We start from the raw sequence: 14,331 nt of genomic DNA, 5'->3' as shown, positions 1-14,331 counted from the left end.
CGACATGATCCGGTACAAATCAAAGCTGCCCGAAGTCAGCCCCATTTGTTATCCCAAAATATTTGTTTTTAATAATATTTTTACTTGAAAGATGTTTTTTTTGTTGTTGTTTTTAAAAATACCAGCTCTAACAATTTCTGCTTGTGAAATGGATTACATTTATCAGGGTTTTCTCCACCCACCCCACTCCCGGCAATCCTCCTTCTTGCAGGAGTGAAAATTATTACGTGGGTACCAACTTGTACGTAGCGAGCCATCCGAGCTACAAATATCGGATACGCACCACGTATTAGGAGGTCGGCATGCTTAAATAAAACCGAGGCGCTGCCCGGACTCTGCAGAAAAAAACAAACAAGCCCTAAGCATGGCGACCTCTGCTCACAAACTACATAACGCATCAGGAATTTGTTAAAATATATAAAGAAAAAAACTCCCATCCGCTTCTGGTCCAGATAAAAAGCCTTTGAAATGCCAGCACACTTCAGCCTGAACTTTTGGACTACAAGGAAAGAGAGGGGGGCAGGGAGACGGAGGGGGGTTGGTGGGGGAAGAGAGGGAAATCTTACTTGTCTAGAGTGCGACTTTGGCTCGGGCTGTTTGAAGAAGGAGTCGGGAAGTTTCCTCAGCCTCATGGGGACTGACGGGGGCACGTTGGCACTTTTCGGGTTCATGACGGCGTTGAACAGCGCTTCCAGGTCCGTCTCCGAGTCGCCCCGAACATGGACGATCGGCTGGCCGGCGGGGGGGTTGTGCTGGCTTGGATCCATCCTTCCCAAACACAACAACAACTAACAACAACAAAAAAAAAAACCTTAGGTGCCCGAAGTGGGGTAACCCCCCAAAAAAAGAAAAGAAATCAATCCAAAAACATGGAAAGCCCAAGTGTTGCAATGAGTACCCGGATCATATAGACTCTGCAAAGCTTATTCCAAAAAGCTATTCCAATTCCTCCGTTGTATTTTATTCTTGTATTCTCGCGTGTTATTTAATGTTTCTTTTTCTCCCGAATAAGTTCTTTTTGTTTCACTTTGCAGCCGAGAAAGGACGCCGAGTAAAGTCACAACGACGTCCAGCCAGTTTCCAGTCCAAGGCAGCCGTTACAGTCGGGTCGGCTTATAAATGTAAAACTTGTTGATCGTCAATAATCTAAAACATACCTCAACACCGACTGCCTCCTGTAAACAAAAGTTACAGACCGTTTTACTTAGGTTACTTCTAAATCTCAGAGGGTTGGTTTATATTTCCCCCAGCGAAAACGAACCGCCGAGCCGCTCATCGCAAATCACTGCCTTTCCAAAACTACTAAGTTTTCCTAAACTTCGTCCGAAACTTTGGCTGGGACATCAAACTTTTATGACTCATGTGATCGCTGAGTCAGAAGCAGGCGGAGCTTGGCATCATTAATCAGGGAGAGTGGGGAGTTTAAAGACGCAACATCCCTTTTTATGTGGGATAACTTTCTCCCTAGGTAAAACCTGAATCCAGGGGCGCTTAGAAAATAGCATCTTCGACACGCAATAAATATTGAATCCTTAATTGTTTTTTTTTCTCATTTCGGAATATTAGTACGAATAACACTACTTCTACATATTTTATTTACTGTACAAAGTTGGTTCATTTAATTTGAGTACCTTTTAGAAAATGTAGACTTAGAATGTAGATTTTGTCAACTAAAAAACCTAAGGTGAATTAATAAACATTTAATTACATGTTAAATTCCCAGTCTATCTCGATGCTGTTGACTCCTACTGTTCTACCAGTGACACGATTGCCAGCATAAATTATGATGATAATAATAACTAAATGCCAATTGATACTTTGTTTTAGGACACAATTCTGTTGTTGCTCTCTAGTTCTACATTCTTAAAATTAATTTAACTTAAAATTAATTTAACTGTCCTTTTCCGCTGTACAATTCTCAATATATTCTCTAAACAACTATCTAAATATTCTGTTTTTTTTAAAGGCTTTAAAGTATGTGAAGAAAACGGTAAATTGTATCCTGATTTTGAAGAGAATAAATATATTTCTCTAGAGAATGGTTCTCAGTAAATATTAATCCAATTTATCTCACATTAAAACAGAACCGTGATTGTAAAATATAGGCTCTTTATTAAGAAATAATGTTTTTCCTCTACAGTGCCAATGAAAGCCATTTCTACAAGGTTCCCATAATTGTTATGCAAATCATCCTCTTCATTCTATTGAGAAATCATTTTGTCAAGAATCCGCCTCAGTGATGTATAGGAACTGTGTTTCTGCCCCTTTCCCATACACCAAGGCACTGAATGATTATGGATCTTTATTAATCCTCTTTCAGAGACTGTAAAACCATGAACAATGGTTTCAAAAGGTTACTTTGCATCTTCCCTTTTAACACAGTCCCAATACTTAAGTTTACATATGCTGTCATTTTAAAATATATACACGTCTGTTATGAGAAACAGCCCACATATCTGAAGTTTAACTTTTTACACATAAAACATATGACAAATTTCTATTTTACGTTCAAATGAAAATTCATGTGGAGGATTCAACACTTGTCTTTACACTGGCAATGTTGTTGTTTTAGAAAATAAAACATTTTTCTCTGAGCTTATATTTGATTTTTGTTGTGTTCAGAGTTTTTGTGGATCCATTAATGTCTTGTTTTTACTTTACCTGCAATACCCTTTTCAAACCATACTGATTGTTTATTAAAAGAGATAAAATTATAGATCATTATTTTGCACTTTGAATTATATTAATCATGTAGGTTATATTTTTCAAAGTGTCCTTTATTTATTTTTAAAACATATGAAAAGGATATTTTCACTATTACAACCTTTTACTGAAGGTCAGTCATTGGGAGGAAACACTTTTCTTTTGGCCGATTGGAAAATGTGTGCTCTTAAATGGTCAGGGATTATGAATGCCATCCGAAAGAGTAATAAAAGGGCCCACATTGTAAACTGGAGGCTTCTGTCTGTAAAAAAAAACAGGTACAGCCATCACAAAGTGTTTTTCCTCATGTGCCTCTGCCCTGCCCTGAAGGGACCACCCACTTAGGGGGCCTGAGGGTAGTTTTAGCTTCCATGCTCTTATGGCCTTTAGCTTCTCATCTCAAATCTTCTTACAATTGTTTTATATTCATGCTGCTTTTGTGAGGAGCAATACTGCTTTATCAAAAGGCAAAAGGCAACAGTTAATCTGTCATGCCATCACGAGCTTGAGCTGAACCTGCAATTCCACTTTTGCTCAAACTGGAGACCACTTTTATTTTACACCCCGTTTGTTTTATGTGAGCAAAGGACCGTTGAGGCATACTTTCTTTTAGTTTACCATTCCATAAAGACTATTGAAGAGACTAAAGTTAAAAATGTTTTATGTTTATTTAATTACTACAGATCTTTCATATTTATGTACTGTATATATTTTAGGTGTCAGTGGGATTCTAGAGGATAGTCGACATTGATTTAATCTTGCTAAACTATCTTGTTTAATGGAACAAGTAATAGGTTTATTCCATGCTGAAAAGAGAAGAAAGAAAACACAACGTTTTGGCCGTGGAGCCTTCTTCAGGTGTGAGCTAACTTATTCAGTTTCTTTAAACAAGCAATAATAGCACAGACTTTTGATAAAGTTCCTCATAATTCTTAAAGGTACTACGCATTCAGAGATAAGGATTCAAACTGATGTGAAGTAATTAGGGGAGTACTACAGCACAAGGCCTGTATTAGGACCTCATTCTGCTTAATTTGTAACATTGATTTAGTTGATGGCACAGTAAGAAAACTAGTCATATTTGACTAGTGTAAACCAATACCAAAACAGGAGGATTAGCAAACGCTGTATAAGATGAAAAACAAATGACAGACAAAAATGAAGACTGGGCAATCACCTGATGACATTTAATGTAGTGAAGTGCAGAGGGATAAACGGAGATAGCAGAAACATTAATTATAAACATAAGTTGGCAAACACTAAGCTTGAAGAAGCTGAAAATGACTTTATAGATATATAACAAAATGTTGTGATATGTAATTTTAATCAAAGGATGCATTGGTAAAACCAGTATACACAGAATATTAAGTACAGCTTTGTGTTCTTGGTCCAGTCTAGGAAACAGTGAACAGATACATTCTAGTCAAAGTCGACCCAACAGACTTCCGTACAGTCAAAAGCAAAATGAACCAGAGGACTAAACACAGTAAAAGCTTAGTTAAGGTCTATACTCAACTAACTCTGTGAACATAGATTTTCATATTGACTTTTCTTAAACACATTCAACAGGTGTCAACAGCTAGTGTACACTGCTGCGCTTTTTTTGAAAGTTAAGAAACTTCTTTACATTAAATATCCCTATCCTCTTGAGCTACGGATATTCTTGTGCCCCTACAGTACTGAAGTAAAATAATGACATTAATACAGAAGTCTAAAGCATATCCGTATTACTGTAATCAAGAAAACAAACCAGAATGTTAATGTTGAACTTTTAAACCCTTTTATTTTGCTTCTTTCTCAGGCACTGAAAATAATCCAACTCCGAAGCAATGGTACAGGACATATACATGGCGCTTGAAAGGGTCAACAATGAAGTAGGCGAAGGTCTGTTCTTCATCTTTGCATGAAGGATAACACAAGCCAGAGTCATCCTGCGGACATTTAAAAGAACACTTGGTAAAATGCTCACTTCATTTTTGTATTTGTTTCCTTTAGGATAAGAGGTCCTGTAAACTTTTAGAAAAAGAAGTTATGAATGAGAAATAATAATATTAAAAAATGGCAATGCATATAAGTAGGAATATGTCTTAGGCAAATGTTTTAGGATATGCTCTTTAAAGAAGTCTTTGGTGCCATTTGTCTTCTTTTTTAGTGTATCCGTAAATATAAAATTATTAAATCCACTTTCAACATCCTAGAAAGACAGAATGTTATGCAATTTATGAATTAACAATAATCTTTCAAAATACTGTATAAATCCATAGCTTTCTGTTAAATGAAAACTGTTACATATAGTCAGAATTTCAGATATTTAGTCTATGTAAAAAGACTATACCACTTTTATACCCCCTTATACAGAAACACCCAGAGTGTTCAACAATACATACAGAAATACAGTATTGTCTCATTCTGTCTCAAATATTTACCAAATTGAAGGAACTTTGTAGTGGAGAATACAATTGGTATAACGTTTTTGGGATCAACTATATTAAGAAAATGGAAGATAATGTCTCTGTGGTTTAAAATTTGTAATTTGTCACTTCACTATTATAAAGTAACAACACCATAAGAAAAAAAAATGTACTTACATAAGCAGAGACTTTCAATACAGTAGAGGTGACAAGGATTTCTTTCATTTCAGGGTCTTTTTGAACACTATGAAAAACATATTTCAGTTTCACAATCAATACATGTAAAGGTACTTAATTTTTCCTTTCATAGTATCAATACAAAAAATCAGTATATACAATTTATTAGGTTCCATAATTAAGGGAAGATGATTTAATTGTATTTATCTGATTTGTTTTTTAAGTTATTCATTGTTCTATTTTCACCAGGATAATAAGTCATAGACATAGATGTCGTGTGATACTTCTGTATAATATTGATGCATACAGACTTTCTTAGACTATAAACACACTTACATAATGGCAATATTACCAGACAATTGTTACTAAAAGCCTGTTGTCTAAAATGCATTGTGTATGGGCTTACAACCTCTTGCATTCTGTATTGTCCACGTTGTCACATACAAAAACACACTGAAAAGAAACACTGGTTTACATTCAAACATTATAGGAGGAGCTACACCTTATGGCTATGAAAAAATATTCCTTTTTTTATCTGATATATATTTTGTGTTTACACTGTGCTCAGTTGATTTACTTACCTAATAAGGTCCTTGTACACAGACTTTGTAGTCTCTATGTAAGGATCGACAACATCTTCATATTGGCAAAGCTCCCCCCCCAAGCAGAAATGCTTAAAGAGTCGGAAAAGGAACTCCTCACGATCTTCCCGACAAATTATCTCATAATTATCAGAGTCTTCAATTAACAGCATCTTTAGTGTAAGAAAAGACAAGTGGATATAGAAAGAATAAACAAGCATCGAAAAGATAAAAAATATAGTTTCCATTGAGAGGAATTAATTTCTCTCATTAACAAATGACACAGAATTAAAGTAACCAGATAAAGAAATGAAAAGAGTAAACAGAATATGGTTTAGTACAAGATGTCATCCATTCATGCATCTTTTTCCAACTGTTTCTTCCAATGCAGGGTCACCGGGAAGCCTGAGCCTAATCCAGCAAGCAATGAGTGCAAAGAGGCTAAAATATCATCTATTACGTTGAATTCAGGGCATTATTACCACAGTCAAATAAACATTATGCAACTATCAGAGATATTGTAAACACAAACGAGTAGCTAGTAGCATTTGGTGGTCTGCAAAACATCTGGAAATTAAAAAGGGGTCCAAATATTCAGAAAAGACGAGAGTCACTGAATTACAGTACACCTACTGTAAATAAAGTACACCTCAGAGCTGTTAAATGTAAGTTGTGAGTTCAACACTTGACATATGAATAGGGCTCAACAGCATGAATGTTGTGTCCTTTCTACTCTTCAGGGCGAAATAAACCTTGATGGTGGCACAGTGGTTAACAAAACTTTCTCACAGCACTGGTGCCCTGGGTTCAATTTTGTACCTTGGATGCAATCTGCATGGAGTTTGTATATTATCCCTGTGTTTGTGTGGGTTTTCTCTGGGTGCTCCAGTTTCCTCCCAGAGTCCAAAGACAAAGATGGTGAAAATGGATGGATATCCTTGACCTGTTACATTGTAGCCCCCCACTCATAACTTAACAAAATGAAGAAACTTTGCTGATTTTGGTCATAGCATCATTATATATCTATATCTTTTTTCAGAGCGATTTGTCGTTGTAAGATATAGACAATCCCATCTAAGACCCCGAAGTTGTCCTACATTTGCCAAACAGAGTCACTGTACATCGAATGGTCACTAATGCTGGACTGTGAAGACTATTTGGAGTCAATGTATTTATATACTGTAGTTACAGCCAATGCAAAAACAAGGAACTTCAACACTCACGTTTCGCAGTTCATCAAAATCTGCATAAAAATCATGGAAGCACTTGACAATGTGGCCTGAAGGACGTAAGATTCCACATGAATACAGAGCATCAAAGAGATCCATTGAAGTCCTGGTGCATGGAACAGCCTCCACATTTACTTTGGTTATCTCTGAGTCTGCAAAACAGAACAATTAAAACTAAACTGAAATATACATGCTAAAAAAATCTTCAAGAAACACAGTTACTAACAACTAAACAAGCTAGTTGGTACAAATTCTAATGTCTGTAGCTTTTTTTCTGTGTTATCAAATAAATTATTTTGAGTTAAACCAAATCTCTATTAACACTACTTCTAAAATGTTTGTTAATCCTAATAGTACTTATGGTAACGGTATTGTTGCTTTGCACATTAGATAAATGTTCTTTAAGCATGTCCATAGAAACACATAAACACTGTGAAAGTTAAATACAGTATGTGCTGTTCCAAGATTAAAACACAAAGCAAGTCATTCACAAAAAATCAATACTCTACCTAAAGCCTTCCATAATCCAGAGGCATCTAACACTTTCAAATTGGACTTCACACAAGGGTCTTTGAAGAAATCCTAAATGCTCAATAAATACAATTTATCAATCAGGTTATAATACATGAGATATTAAAGCATGCAATACACATAAGATTGATCAGAACCTTTAGAATATAACAATATACACGTATCCACCAACACAAGAACTTATTACAAGAAATTTACAAACTATTTTCGGGAAATATCTGTACACAAAGTGTTTCTTAAGTATTGCATTAATACTCAGGGTTAAAAAAGAAAAATTCTAAAAGCATCAAGAGAAAGAAAACAGTGTTGTTTCACTTACTAATGCAAAATCATGTTTTTTGTAAGGGTGGAAATACTGATCGAAATTGAAGGCTTGTGCTGTAATCCTTCCTAACATGGACCTGTGCACGAAAAAGAAAGCAAGAGAGCAAAATATAGAGAAACAATCCTTATAAAGGCAACAGAATTCTTAAGGAACGGGAGCCACAAGCATGAATAATATTGCCATCTTAGCCGACGAGTTTTTCTGTTTCATTTCTGCTATAAAGTATCTTTCTATTGAAGGCAAATTTCACAATTCGGTTGCCTTGAACCAAACTGCAATTTATTTTGATGCTCCTTCACAAGCAAAATAAATACAATGGAGACAGTGTGCAGAAGAGCTCTATTACAACCAGCTTTGTTGCTAACCATAAAGTTGCGCAAACAACATCTTAAGTCGCACACTCTATTGTTATTACTGCTGTGAATTCTCAATAGCGAATAAAAAGGAAAAATTACCATTTCATAAAGAGTTCGGAAGTATGTCTGTCATGTAGAAAAGAAAACCTTTTATTAGAAAGCACATTAAAAGAGTATTTAGTTTCATGCCCCTGTCTCTCCGAAGCCATGTTTCACGGACAGTCTTGTTACCACGGCAACATAAACAAGCTTTCCCAACTCCACCTTCCGTTACCTGCAGCGCAAAGAATTGTGGTCATTTGGGTTCTTAAACAGTGTGGCGTCTTAGCTGCTCTCGTATAGTTGTACAGAAGAGTCTGTGTTTTAAAATCATTTTTAATGCGCATCTTAAAACTCCCATGAGCATGTAAACATTTGGAAAGCATGCATAAGAACATCAGGATGTTGCTAACTGTGACTAATGACAAGAGGCTATGCTAGTTAATGCCTGATGTGTTGAAGTATTGTTAAACACAGTAAAGGTTTACAATGTTTTGAATTAAATCACAACAGATTTGAAGCTTTTACAAGCAAAGTGCATTTGTTTTCTCCTGAAAGGGCCATTTGAAGTAAAGAAAAATGTGTTATTACAGTCCATCTACTTATGTGTACATAATCTGTTGTTGTTCATTTTCTTTGTTGAGGATGAATAGCATAAAGGACTTTAATTAGAATGGGGACATTAGGCTCATGTGCTTTTTGACATATTTTGTCCTCTTAGGGAGAGCAAGAGTATTTGGAGCTGAAATGATAGGCATATGTTTACATTTTTCAATCAATCATTTAAAATCTACTTACTGAATGCATTAAAAAACAATTGACGCAGATCATATAATTTGGGGAGTCTGACAAATACATAAATATATTTAGTATTATACTAACAGGTTTATATCAACTTTAAAATTAACATGCAAAGCCCATGCCTTAACCCTGACTCCAGCGCTCAGTGCAACCTGAACTTAGTCAAGTCATAACAGCCTTAGAAAACTAAACTGTGAGAAAAAAAAGCATATCACCAAAAAATAAACATCAATAAAATATTATCACTCCATCATCAGCACAAACTAGATACAAATGAGAAAACAGTGAAGATCCTGACATTTTACTACAGGCAAACATTTAAATAAGAGATCCCCCCCGTGTGAGTTATTGCAATATTACTGTGATTATTAAGAAGTGATGATTAACATTTAATTAATTATTTTGTTTTGCACAATACTACTTGGAAAACAATCAATTTTCTTGACAAATCCTTGGTATGACTCAAGCAGTGAGACCTGTACCTCATAGGTATTACACAAAACACAAACTTCCTGATTCATATACCAAATGCACAATAGTTCAGAGGGTGGGTGTCAGACATCCCTGGGAAACTAATTTAAGGTTAGTGCAGTAACCATGTCGGTTTATTGTTGCTCAAGCCCACGCCATGTTCACACACCCATTGTCACGGAACGGGGGCTAAACCTCAAGGCAATTTTGTCCTTAACACGTACTGAAAAGAAAAAAAACTTGATTAACTTGAACTGTAGGGTAAATTTCCCAACTGAAGCATGATGTCAAACCCTGAGAACCCTGACAAATCAAACTTTAAATGTCATTTTAACCTGCTGTGTTTTTCAAAGTTGATTGCATGTGTCGTATTTACTGAAAAAAGAACAAATATCTAACATATATGAATCAAAATTATGTTCAGGTGGGTAGCTGCGTCAGCATGCACAGGCTGCAAAGGAACAAGTAATAGGTTTATTCCACGCTGAAAAGAGAAGAAAGAAAACACAACGTTTCGGCCGTGCAGCCTTCTTCAGGTGTGCACACTGTTTAAGAACCCAAGTGACCACGGCCGAAATGTTGTGTTTTCTTTCTTCTCTTTTCAGCATGGAATAAACCTATTACTTCTTCAAAATTATGAAGTCTACTTTGTAGTCCGTAATGGCACCATAATTAACCATAAAAGTCCATGAAAGCACTGGATTGAGGGTGGCAGGATGCATGCTGGTCCAGGTGTCAGCCTGAAGGGAAGGCACTGAAGTAACTCTGAAGATCTCAAGAGGTTCACATCACCTGCGGGGATATCAGACTACTACTGGGAAGATTCTTCTGGCTGCTGCTCAACCACCCTAACACCCCCACCCCCATTTCCGACAGCAACCGCACAGCAGCTTTGTACAATTTTACCCCGAGGAATAACAATCATTTTTGTAACATACTGTATTCTTTAATGTCGAACTTAGAAGTCTCTTTAATAACAGAGTGGTGTGGCTAATAAGTCTCTGACAGTTGATATTTCCTTTCCTCCTTATGGATGTTACTGCTGTAGAAAGGAAGATTAGCCATATGTAGGAAACAACATTGCACTGAAATCCTCTTGCTTTTACAACCACACTATTAAACTTTGGCATATTGCACGCAAGGGGAGCATACTGTGCACACAGGGTTGATGTAACGCTGGGCAGAAGAAGCTTGGTGTTCTGGCTAGGGGTCAGAGGCATGGGAGGAATCATCTCAAAACCTGCTGCCAAGTTTCACTGATAAGAGATTACCTTTGTGGTTGAGAAAGATCAACCATAAATAACTGCTGTGTACTGCTTCAAGCCCAAGGGATTCAGAAGGTGTCACATCCAGTTAACGCCTACTTTAACCACAAACAAAGCCAAGTTAAGGGACACCCTATGAAACAAATGAAGTGCAAACCACTAATGTCATGAACTGTCTGACCGGTAAAGCCTGATTTAATTACGTGAACTGCTGAAGTGGCACAGAGAAACCCTGAGGACATTTGTAATCTCACAACTAAATCTCCAACAGCTAAACTGTAATCAATAAAATTATCCTTACAACCTTGCCTTCATGATCTGACATATCAAATGGTGTGGTTACATTCAGTTATCCGGTTATAAGTTACATAAGACTAATGAAGAGATTTGGGCAGATGGTGATGTGGGTATTATTATTTTTTTACGGTTACTGAAACACAGTTCAGTTCTGTGCAATAAGAAAGAAAAATCAAAGTAGCCAGCTGAAGAATAGAAACCTGTTTTACAGGTGTGTTCATGTTGCCTTTAAAAAGTTTCATCATAGGCGAGAGAGAAAACACAAGCTAGATCTGAAGTTTTGGTTGTGTCTCCTCCGCCTTCAGCTACAAGTCAAGGCAAGCTGATGAGGGGCCATAATTAGACTGCTGCTCTGAGAATTGTGACATCTTTACAGTCACTGATTGCTTCTACCTGAGCTGGGAAATCTTTAACCACTCTGCTAGTTAATGATGCATAGTAAAGAAGACTTTATGGACAGAGCAAACTAGGTTGGGCCTGAGCCAATTAGTGCTCAAGTGCCAATTTATACTCTGATTGAATCTCTGTACAGGCCATTATTTGCTGAAAATAAACTTCTGAGAGCCTTAATCTTATTAACCTGTAATTTAGAAACGGAAAGAAAAGAAACAAATATGGGTGGTAGACATGCTTAAGTAACAGTTACTGGAAATTGTACTGAGTCAGCTCGGTGTCAAAAATAAGGTGGAGCACAGAGGATATGCTTCAGACTCTGTCCATGAAAAAAAAGAAAGATCTCTAGTTAGAAAATGGACAATGTGAGCTGCGGAGAAGTGACTCAACAAAATAATGAACAAAGGATGTAATTTAGCTGTTACATTAACGCTGAAACCCTAGAAAGAGTTTTATTTTTCTGCTGGTCCATTGTCCATGTTCACTGCAACCAGGTAAAGTCGAATCAAAAACAAATGATCCCCATGCAATAGCTACCATAAAATAAAAATTCCAAGGCGAAATAAAATCAAACATTGAAGGTGGCGAACTACATTAAGGATGTGCAGAGGGGAAAAAAAGTAATTTTGTATGGTATACAAGTTTTGTTACAGAAATATATAAAGCTGTTTATTTCTTTGGTGAATGAAGACAGCATACAGAGCATTTAAAATATTTGCATAGGTAATATTTTAATTGCTATATGTTTTGTGGCTTTTATTACTCTTTGGCTGTGTACATGTAAGTTTTCAAAGACATTAAAGCAGGGTCACAAATGTCCTGTAAAATGAGGGCTGGCTTTACAGAGACTTTACAGAATCACCCCAGGTGGGACCTGACCCTCTGACCTCTGCTGGGGAAGAGTAAGTGTCCTGCTGAGACACCAATAAACTCCCTAATCTTCCTCAATTGTCCTTCAAAGGAAAACACCCACACTCAATAATCAACTCGATTAACAGGCAAGCTAACTTTCTTACTGGTATCAAATCACAGGAAATTATTAAAGTCATACTTTAATAAGATACATTATTACGTCTGACTTCTTGGATCTGTTTTCTAGTTATAAATGGAGCAAAAAAGCAGACTATCAGTCCAGTTTTGTTATATGGAATTCCCAGTCTTTCTCTCTGTACAGTATATGCAGTTCATCCACATGCAAAATGCAGTGCTGTAAAGTAGTTTATGAGATATGATAAATATATTTAAGAAGTTAAACTTTAGCAATATGTCAAGATAAATTCACAACAGTCCAAGAGTAAACCAAATACTGTGTGCCAAAGAGACAATCTATCTTGGTGTTCCAAGATAAATGAGGAAAGAGCATTACAAAACTAGGACAAAAGACTTGAATTCTTAAACATAAAGCATTAGAGATCTGTGTGACCTATGCCTCTGACAGCCTTCTCCTAGCTTTTAGCAAGTCTAGCTCTGTGGAAAATAAATGATGTGAAAGAGAAAACACTCAAGTTGAATAGTAGGTGGGGGATACAAATGAAGTAAATGAGATCTTTTATGATGGTTTTGGGAAGTAAATGTTGGGGCAGAATCAGCAGAAGAAACATATCTAACTTTGAGTCTGAGAAGGTAAGATGAATAGATCCATGTATGTGACTTAAAGCCTTTGAAAACTACCTGGCATGACTTCAGACACCAAAAAATGATTCTTCAGCAGGTAACCATGCCAGGAGCAGCCAAGAAATAATATGAAGAAAATGAGAGAAGAAAAGAGGGAACACAAGACCCCAACCCATCTGATTCAAATTTAGGTTAAAACTATCCAAAATGCGGCTGAGATTTTTTTTAGTTTTGCTAGTTCTTTTTTTCAGGGCTATAACACACACAGGAGTAATTGTTATATTTTGGGTACGATATGTAGGCTGAATGTTAAATCCATGGATGAAATAGAACCTTCTAGATCTCCTGTGTTTTTGTACTATTTAATTCTAAAAAGTATTTAACGCTTTTAACTATTAAAAGAAACAAATGTATATGTAAGAAGTGGATGAGACTCATTTGCCAAAAGACAAAACGTGCCAAAAGAAGAAGAAAAAAAAATCAATTAATCATTGTCTTTAACATAAGGATGTCTTTGTTTTGGTTAATTATACAATTTTTCATTACTATTTTTTTACAGTATATAGTAATGCAATGTAATTTTAAAGGGAATAGAATTATATTAGAGGAATACAGGGATATATATTTTGTCCAACATAAAAAAATTGGTTCTTTATTTTATACGTTCCTAGTTTTAAAATCACATACTGAAGGATTTTACATTCAATATGCATGAATTTGGCGATTTCACTTAAGATCCAAACTACCCTTAAGAAACAAACAATAATTATAATTGCTTGCCTTTGTATAGCAGTTTTCCTCTCAAAGGATGCCCAAAGGATCCCAAAGTGCTTCATATTTGTGGGTAAGAAACCACGTCATCCATCACTGAAGTAGAGCCCCACTTGTGGACATGTGCTGGATTTTGCTTAGCAAATATGACACAGAAATTAGACATTTCTTAACCAATTGAATTAAGATATAGATTTTGGGAGGCTAGATTAGTCAGCCCAAAGTAGAATTTAGCCTGGATACCAGGGGTTACATCTCCAGGGAGAACAGTGCTTGGGACCTTAAATGACCAATTTGTCAGGATTTGGGTTTAAGGTATCATCCACAGGACGCTAACTTCCACTGTACAGCGTCCCCTATCACTATA

At 36.2% G+C, this 14,331-nt stretch overlaps 2 protein-coding genes across 5 annotated transcripts in view; both read right to left on the bottom strand.

The window, feature by feature from the left end:
• yap1 (Yes1 associated transcriptional regulator) overlaps positions 1-1,358 on the bottom strand; it is a 43,995-nt gene extending 42,637 nt beyond the window's left edge. For 2 of the 4 annotated variants that reach the window (XM_006627787.3, XM_006627788.3), the window contains exon 1: positions 567-1,358. In XM_006627787.3, coding sequence (XP_006627850.1) covers positions 567-767 — 201 coding nt within the window. In that variant the 5' untranslated portion in view covers positions 768-1,358. The remainder of the gene's footprint in view (positions 1-566) is intronic. The other 2 variants (XM_015341377.2, XM_015341378.2) reach the window with 2 other exon arrangements.
• Positions 1,359-4,460: 3,102 nt separating this feature from the next.
• cfap300 (cilia and flagella associated protein 300) lies at positions 4,461-8,565 on the bottom strand. Its single transcript, XM_006628067.3, has 7 exons — positions 8,413-8,565; positions 7,952-8,033; positions 7,611-7,683; positions 7,096-7,253; positions 5,873-6,045; positions 5,292-5,358; positions 4,461-4,634 (listed from the first exon to the last, which is right to left on the bottom strand). The coding sequence occupies exons 1-7, from the start codon at positions 8,520-8,522 to the stop codon at positions 4,485-4,487; spliced, it is 813 nt and encodes a 270-aa protein (XP_006628130.3). The 5' UTR covers positions 8,523-8,565; the 3' UTR covers positions 4,461-4,484.
• Positions 8,566-14,331: the final 5,766 nt, after the last annotated feature.

Source organism: Lepisosteus oculatus, chromosome 5 (assembly GCF_040954835.1).
Source record: "Lepisosteus oculatus isolate fLepOcu1 chromosome 5, fLepOcu1.hap2, whole genome shotgun sequence".
Lineage (NCBI taxonomy): Eukaryota > Metazoa > Chordata > Actinopteri > Semionotiformes > Lepisosteidae > Lepisosteus > Lepisosteus oculatus.
This window is presented reverse-complemented; position numbering and strand designations above follow the sequence as displayed.